This window comes from Carassius auratus, chromosome 37 (genome assembly GCF_003368295.1).
Source record: "Carassius auratus strain Wakin chromosome 37, ASM336829v1, whole genome shotgun sequence".
NCBI lineage: Eukaryota > Metazoa > Chordata > Actinopteri > Cypriniformes > Cyprinidae > Carassius > Carassius auratus.
This window is the reverse complement of record NC_039279.1, coordinates 440,004-449,278: the sequence shown is the minus strand read 5'-3', so window position 1 is coordinate 449,278 and position 9,275 is coordinate 440,004. Positions and strand designations below refer to the sequence as shown.

Here is a 9,275-nt window from a genome sequence, read left to right as displayed (position 1 = left end):
TAAAACACAGCAAACAAACATTTTTTGATGTAACAAGAAATATGCAAATATTAATGCATTTGAACTTTGCTTAGAGTTGTGTATTATAATGTACATAATGATATGGAAAAAATAATAAATAAATAAATAAATAAATAAATAAATAAATAAATAAATATAATGTGAGATAGGAGAAAAAACTCTTTCAAAACCTTTGCATTCTAGAGTTATTATACATTTATTACTGAAATTAACTGAATTTATATTAATAATAAAAATACATTTACATACATTTTATGTGCTAAAGTAACTAAACCTATAAATAAAGTAAAAAAAAAAAATCTAAATTATATATACATTTTAAAAAGATAAACTCAAAAATAAAAAAGTGTTCTTTTCGGACTATTGAGATAAACATTTAATAATAAATAAATAAAATAATTCTAAAATAATAATAAAAAAATCCAAAAAGTTTTTATACATTAAACCATTTTTTTTTGCATTCCCCAGAGAAAGTGTTGAAATATAATTTTGCCTCCCATGTCACTTTTTTTCAGTCTGTGAACTGCTGTTTAACGGAGCTGAAGAATTTGCAGAATTTCTCCGTTTGTGCTCCACAGAAAACAACCGTATCCGTGTTTGGAACGACATGACTGTGAGTGAATGATGATTTTCATGCTCCTTAAATGAGGCCAGTGCTGTATTTCCACTGCACTAGGACGTCTTCCTCTCGATCTGCGTCTCCCGTCACAGATTTAATATCCTGAACTCCTTCGACAGCGGTGTTGATGATCTTGAGGCTGCGTTTGTTGCCAGCAGATGGCAGTAAAGCGCTCATCCGCCTGCACGGAGTTTATTTCACACAGGAGCTGCTGGACGGAAGCGGAGAGTTTGTGGTTTTGACTTTCTGCTCGGTGAACGCCGTGGATATCTCCAGATCTCCGTGTGACGAGGACAGCACTCGGTTCTGATGCATCTGAGGTGTTTTGAGGTGTTTGGAGAAGTGCACGCTGAGGTTGGGCCGCTGGACGGCGCCGCCCTGCTGGACGGGACGCCGCAGGTACACCGAAAGCGTGGCCACGCAGTTCTTCTTGAAGTTCTCGTTCATGAAGGCGTAGACGATGGGGTTGTTGAAGGAGTTGGAGAAGCCAATGGCTTGCACCACAGCGATGATCATGTTCACCGTGACCTCGTCGTAGTTCTTCTCCAGCTCGTCTGCATTAAAAATAGACAGGTATTCAAGGTTTAATGCCAGGTATGTGGATGGTTCAAATTAACAGAGAATCACCAAATAGTTGAAATTATATGGGAAAGAAATGTGTTAAATGAATTCATGTGAATTTGAAAACTACAAAATTAAGACATAAATATTAGAATTTTAATTTCACAATTATAAAAAAATTATATTATTACTGTACTTTTTCAATATTATTTTACGTTGAAATATTATAATAGTATTTTTTCTGTTTTGTAATTTAGTAATTGATTATATATAATTATTATATTTGAGTCTAATAATAAAATAATTGTGTAATTTCTACCCAAAATAATGCAGCCCTACATATTATTTTTATTATTATTGCAAAATAAAAAATATATGTTATTTAATAGTCATATTAATTAATTATTATATAGTCATTATTATTATTATTTATATTATTTAATATTTACGCATAACATTTTGCAGCCCTAAAAACCAGCACAGCAAACCTAGAATTTTATTTTCACATTTTTTAATCAAAATATTATTTCAGAAAATTTTGAAATTATACAACTACTGTGCAGCTGTACATTATTATAACTTTTTTCAAAATAAGAAAAATATTATTATTATTTAATAGCCATATTATTTATATATATAATAAAGTCATTAATTATTATTATTATTATTATTGTATAGTTACATTGATACAATTTGAAGCACTGCAAACCAGCACAGCAAACCTAGAATTTTATTTTTACACTTTCAATCAAAACATTTTTTCAGAAAAATGTGAAAATACGAAAACATTGAGCAGCCCTAAATTTAGACTAGCTTATTTAAATGTAATTGCATATTTTAAATGTTTATTCACAGTGTTGAAATTAAAGCATAAACAGTAATATGTGCTGGCATATCTGAACTTACAGTATAGTGCTGCACTGCTGTGATTTCTATTCAGGGTTCAAGCCTTTTGCTCTTAACTAGTCATGTGACGCCTATTTCAGGAGTAAATGCACTGTTACACACTTACTGTACTCGAACAGCATGTGCACGATATGAAACGGAGCCCAGCAGACGGTGAACAGCAGGACGATAGTGATCATCATTTTGACGGCTCGTTTCTTCTTCCTGTTTGAACAACGAAATACAGCCGTGAAGGTATGTTTCTGTAATTTTACACCAGTTTATTAATACAAAAACTGATTTACACAATGCATTTGCTTATGTAAGGTGATCAACTTTCGAATTAAACATTTACTTGGAGCCTTTATATTTAATGCATGAATTTGTATTTTGAATGCATTAATTATGCATGAAATGCACCTTATAATGCAATGCACGATCTCTTTAAAAACTATAAATATAGTTAAGATACTCATCTATTCATTGCTACAAACTGTAAAACACCACAAACAAGTTTCATATGTAACAAGGAATCTGCAAATATTGTAATTAACTAGATTAAATATCCTAATCATCTGACAGCCCTAATAATTATTTATTATTACTAAATAAATAAGATTTATTATTAGTGATAATTATTATTTTAATTTTATTCCCATAATTATATATATATTATATATATATATATTTTGTAATTTCTATTGAAAATAATTTTTCAGAAAAAAATGCAATTAGAGCTTTAGATTATATGTTATTACTTTAATTTTGTTATTTTGTTTATGAAAATATATAATTCATTTCAACAAACGCTTTGAATACCTAGATAATGCATTTTACGTAATGGCTTCAAAAGTTACTTTATTCCATATTATTCAGCAAATAATCTTGATTTTATTCACCAGAATTTGATGAAACACATTACATCGGAAAGCCACACATGAAATGCATTTTGAAGGTTATTTGCATTATATTTTCCTGTTAAATTTGGAAATGCATCACATTTCAGAAAACAGTCAAATAGAAAAACTGGGAATTATAGTCAAATTGTTTGGCAGTGAAACATGCATCGTTTCCGTTTGTTCGGACACTCCCCTGGAGATCTTGTTGATCTCTCTGTGGTTCATGGTGCTGAGGACGGAAGAGTCTCCCACACGTTTCCGGATCCAGAGCTCGATCCCGATGCGGCTGTAGAGGAAGAGCATGGCGGCCAGCGGCAGCAGGAACAGCGCCACCATGATGAAGGTGGTGTAAACCTGACGGTGCAGCAGCGAATGCCAGCGCTCCTGACAGCACACGTGATGATGATCGTACAGGAAGTCATACTTCACCTGAAGAACACAGATTAGAGTGTCAACCTAACTGGGATTCATACAGAGCATGCATGGTACCGCAAAGGTACCGTAAACTGGGATGTGCGATAAAACTATATCACGATATGGTATTTATTGCTATAACGATATCAATGATGATAATTCATATGCATGCACTGAGAGACATACAAACTTCTGTTTCTTTACAGAGAGGTATTATCTTTCCTATTTTTATGAAAAAATAAAAATAGGGTGTTGTTGTGAGTTGTTGTCATTCATCCTGGAAGCCAGAGGGCGCCCTCGCGCAGAAACTCCACTAATGAGGACAAACACATCCAGCTATTGCTGTAGACGAGTAAAAAGATGACAGAAACGCTTACACTGGTGAAACATGAAGACAATAAACACATGATTGTGACAATATATGGTTTATAGACAAGGGTTTGTAAACAGGATTTTTTTTTTAAAAATTTTTTTTTCCAAAAATCCATAATAACACTTCATCTAGTGAAAAAGTGCACCTGTTGTCATGTCAAAATCAAATCATATTTGTTTAGAGCTGTTTAAGCACTGCTTGATCTGTGCAGATTTCTCTCCTGATTCAGACCAGAACACTTTTTCACTGGAGGAAGTGTTATTCTGGATTATTTGAGTTAAAATCATCTTAATGCTGGATGTGTTTCAGGTTTTGTCTTCTCCAGATGTTCACTGATGGACTGGAGTGCTGTGGATTATTGTGATGTTTTTATCAGACTCTCATTCTGACGGCACCCATTCACTGCAGAGCATCCGTTGATGAGACACTGATGCAGCGCTACATTTCTCCAAACCTGATGAAGAAACAAACTCATCCCATTGCTTTAAATTCACATCTAGAATGCGTGTGCAAATTCATCTTGTTTATCATGCAACACAATACTGTTATGACACTTTTATGATGTTTTTGTAACTTTCCAAACTCGACAGATGTCATTAGATGGAGAAATCAGCTTAAAGCTCTTCAGAAGTGACACAGGGGGTGAATGATGACTCGTTTTGTGAAATCAACGAGTAGCACATAAGACTCTTGAGTGAATCTCAGTCAGACTGATGTGGCATCAGCGTCTCGGATCTGCTTGACTAATTCATATCTTCTTCACATGTCTGACCTTGTGCTTGTTGAATCTCTATCAGTTAACTGACTGTAATTAAACACTCGATCTGTCCGTTCTCGATGTCTTTGGTGATGTCTCTCACCTCGAGCTGTTGCACGAACAGCATCGGTGATCCGACCATGACAGCAGCGATCCACACCAGCCCTGTAGAAATGTACCGAAATCAGATCATTACCCATGAGCCCGTGCTCTTATACATACACATGAACCAATCAGAGAATACACAGACAAGAGCCCTCGGGTGAACACTTCATATTTACACATGCAGATGAGGAAATGCTTTCGGTGTGTCACTCTATTTCCCCGCCGAGAGAGATTCACTCGTTATTTTCTCCACAGGGGAATCATAAAATATTAAAAACAGACCTGCTGCGAGCTGAGAGGACATTAATTAATGCTATATGCATTTTCTGAAGGCATCAGATTGCATTATTGCAACGGAAAAAATTAAAATCAGACACTTATGATAAGAAAAGAGCATGCATGGAGCATAATATTTATTGCATTGATATTTTATATATATTTATATATTTTTTTGTATGTGGTCCGTTTGTCAACCTCCTGTGTTGTGCAGTTTGTCTTATGTCATGCTGTAATTAATGTAAATACATACCTTTGTGTTATTTCATTTACTAAATCACAGCTCTATTTTAATTTTTTGGCACCAGATAAACTCACCCGTCTGTTGCTTGTAGACATCAGACTCTTTCGTCCTTTGCACAGCACACAACTTGTACATATATTTCCTTTTTACTGTCCATTATAAATGTTTGACCCCTCTATCAGATTGCTTTAAATATATATTTTTAAAGCATGCACTGAATCATGCACAGCAGCACCAGGAGCGTGCATTAAGATCCTAAGTGCTGTGGGATTTGACCTCGTGTTGATTTCTAGGGCTTTTTGGAGCATTGGTTTATCTGACCTCGAGCGACCTCACCTAGCATCCTGTAAGCTCGTTTGGGAGTGTACTGCCTCTTCATCTTGAGCGGGTAGACGATGCCCTGGTATCTCTCCACAGCGATGCAGGTCATGGTGAGGATGCCTGTGACGATGGCTGTGGTCTGCACAAAAGGAACGGTCTTGCATACAAGAACCCCTGCATGCACAACACAGAGAAAACACAAGATACACACACAGTGAACACATGAAACACACTTTATGCTAGAGAATCATAATGCAAATAGAAATAGTTTAAAATCATCTTATATCAACCTTAACCTTAATATTGACCTGCAGCCGTTGGTCTCCAATGAAGTCCATGTGGAGAAAAAACCTGGAATGTTTTTCTTTAAAAACCTTCATTTCTTTGCATCCGAAGACAGAAAGACGTGAACATCTTGGATGACATGCGGGTGAGCGAACTATATTCTTGAAGTGAACTACTCCTTTAAATAGCTTTTCGTTCATAATTATTTATTCTGTTTTGATTGCCGTGCAGCTGACGTGGTTCAATCAATTCAATTCAATTCAATTCAATTCAATTCAATTCAATTAGATTGTATTTCGCACAGTAAATCCCCAAAGAACATGTTTATTAAGAATTATTATGAATCGATCAAGTATTGGTGCAGTGTTAAATATTGAGATACTGTTATTTTTTATTTAATGTATAGAAATTAAATTATATATATTTTTTTAATTTTGTATTTTCAGTTTTCATTTTAATGTGTGCTTATGTCATGTGTGTTTATGTTTATATTTGACAGATTTCTGGTCAATTTGAGCTTAAAGTTGCAGTAGGTAACTTTTGTAAATATATATTTTTTACATATTTGTTAAACCTGTCAATATGTCCTGACAGTAGAATATGAGACAGATAATCTGTGAAAAAAATCAAGTTCCTCTGGCTCCTCCCAGTGTCCTATTGCCATTTGCAGAATCTACACCGCTCCCGGTAAGAAATCAACCAATCAGAGCTGCGGTCCGTAACTTTGTTTGTGTTCAAAATGTAGAAAAATGTATATAATAAGCGAGTACACCATGAATCCATTTTCCAAACCGTGTTTTTAGCTTGTCCTGAATCACTAGGGCGCACCTATAATAAGTGTTTATATCCGGACTATTTTAGATTGCTTCGGGGGTACCGCGGCGGAGTAACCCAGTACCTTTGTGATTCTTCATAGACATAAACAGAGAGAAGTAGTTCCGGCTACGATGTTCTTCCGCAAGACGCAAGCAGTTCTGTTTATTAACCGCTAGAGCGTCAAAAGTTCCCTACCACAGCTTTAATGCTCAAAATCAGTGCAGTTCAATCACAGGTCATGTGACCTCCACTGTCTGCACTCTCATTGGTTGAGGATCATTTGCTGCTTTGCATAAAGTCAGACTTGCCAAAGTGTGCTGTTTCTCATAACGTGTCTCCATACAGGTGTATTATTGGTCTTCTTGCTGTAATATTAAACGGTGCATTCACATTTTAAAGTCTGTGTTTTAACGCAGTGATGATAAACATAAAAATGAGAGACGTTTGCCGTGTATTGCTCCACACTTAAATATATATATTAGTTCAGGATAGTTAACAGCACGTTTTTCAGCATCAAGATTAAGTAAAAATTAGCAAATATAAATTAATTAACATATTAAATGTATTAAAGAAATACAAATTATATATATGTATTTAAGCTCTTTGAATGTGAATTTAATGTTTCACTTCAAATTATTTACATTTTTTATTTAATTTTCGTTGCCTTTTTTAAAGTCTATTTAAGTAGTCTGATGATTTTTTTGCTCAGCAAAATTATTATAAAATGTTACCCAATAAGGTTAGATTTACGCGCAGTTCACAAAGCACTCAACATTATTATGATTACAGGAGAAATGTGTTCGCCACAAACTCTAATGCATCTTTTTTTTTTTTTTTTTTTGATTTTTACAAGTTGTTCACTGCATATTCTAATTAATAAGAGCTGTAGAATAATGCATATAGTTAGTTCCAGGTGGAGAGTATACTCTTTAAGTATTTCCCGTCATTTCCATGTTATGCCATGTTAATGAATGACTAATAATAAAGCAGACTCTGACCTCCCAGCCACTCAGACGAGATGTTCTGCAGCAGTGTGAACGGGATGCAGAAGAAGGTGATGAGCAGGTCGCTGACCGCCAGAGAGCAGATGAAGATGTTGGTGGCGGTGCGCAATGCGCGCTTCCGGAGCACGATACACACCACCAGACTGTTCCCGACCAGAGCCAGAGCGAAGATTATCACGTACATCACGACAAACGTGGTCTTCGCTCCGGCAGGGAGCTCGGGGATGTAAACCAGAGGCTGGATGTTGTAGGTGTCGATGAACTCCTGACGCGAGAGGTTGTAGAACTGCAGGAGTTCGTGGAGAACCTCCGGAGTGATCTTCGTAGTAGCCGTCATCTCTGTAGAAGAAGACATTTCGGGTTTCAGTTTATACTGAGGGCAAAAGTATAAGTCCAGTGCTCCAGTGAGGTTTGAATCCCGCTGCTGCTGTCACGCGCTTGCTGTCTGTGCGTCAGCGCGCGCGCGCGAGTGTGCACTGCATCTGCCAAGAATAAACTACTCTTCTTTCTTTTTTTTTTGCAATGTTGTTTAAAGCTTTGACTTGCGCCTCACGAAGTCACACTAGTTTCCTTATTTTCTAAAACTTAAATAGCATCCAAATGAAACATCCTTGAGAATCCCATAGTGATGTGAGATGAATGTTTTCAGACAACATTTCCAGTCTCGTTCTGACAGGACTATAGCAGGTTTGGGTACCAAATGTTGGTGGATGCTCAAAGTTTGCACGTGTAAAAACTAATGCCTTACAAGTTCTAAGCAGAAAGTCGTAAGAAAGTCACAGTATTAAATGTTGCATGCACTGCATGGATAGGAGTATTTTGGTTTTCCAGTATATCTGTATATTTATAATCTGGATATTATGTCTTTTTTTCTCTTTATGAACAAAACTAAGCAAGTTTATGCTTAAAACAAGAAACAATATCTGTCAGTAGAGTATGAAAACTTGTTGGTTTTTCTGAGCCCACTGGCAGATATTCTATTAATTGATCATATTTTTTTTTCTAAGTAAACCCAAGTGAATGTGTTGTGATTTATGCTGTGAATTTTTATTTTTTTGCACTGGAAAACAAGAAGAAACTAAAAACATGTTTTTTGCAATAAAATACTTTTTATATTAATTAAAAAGTTTCAAGCTTTTAACCATTGCCAATACATCTTATTGTGTTCTCCCTAGACATTAAATAATGGGAACGTTAGGGGAACATCCTGTGTTTGCAACTGATAATGCAATCACCAGATCGAGGCTATTTGTCTTTCTGCCGTGTTGTGGGGTGGGTGGACGTGCTTGTGTTCATTTTCATTTGTTGTATCATAGTTTATCTAATATGTTTAATAGGAAGCATGACTTTGTTGCTTCACAAAAAGTAATTTCCAATTATTTCTCTGCATCCAGTCTGCACGGGTCAAATCTATCACAGGGCAGTTGCAAATTGAGGTATTAGGGTTTGTTCTCCATGCTGTTTTGATACTTGTAGGACACACTTCATGTGGTGCAGAAATTACAACTGAGTGCTCACGACTGATGTGCACAAGTTGCACTCACAATTGCCTAAAACAGCAGAAATGTGACGCTGCATTGCATTGATTAGTTTAGTTTCTTTGAGTGGTTTGCATGAACAAGCGTATGCAAAATGTGTATTAACCTCATGCTATGTGGCAATTAACTTTAATTTGGCCTTGTAGAGACCCTTATG

At 35.7% G+C, this 9,275-nt stretch overlaps 1 protein-coding gene across 1 annotated transcript; it reads right to left on the bottom strand.

Moving 5' to 3' along the window:
- Nucleotides 1-490: 490 nt before the first annotated feature.
- On the bottom strand, nucleotides 491-8,043 carry LOC113055832 (pyroglutamylated RFamide peptide receptor-like). The gene is made up of 6 exons (XM_026222201.1): nucleotides 7,575-8,043; nucleotides 5,491-5,649; nucleotides 4,633-4,694; nucleotides 3,175-3,414; nucleotides 2,214-2,307; nucleotides 491-1,194 (listed from the first exon to the last, which is right to left on the bottom strand). Exons 1-6 carry the CDS (start codon nucleotides 7,933-7,935, stop codon nucleotides 833-835), a joined length of 1,278 nt encoding a protein of 425 aa, XP_026077986.1. The 5' UTR covers nucleotides 7,936-8,043; the 3' UTR covers nucleotides 491-832.
- Nucleotides 8,044-9,275: the final 1,232 nt, after the last annotated feature.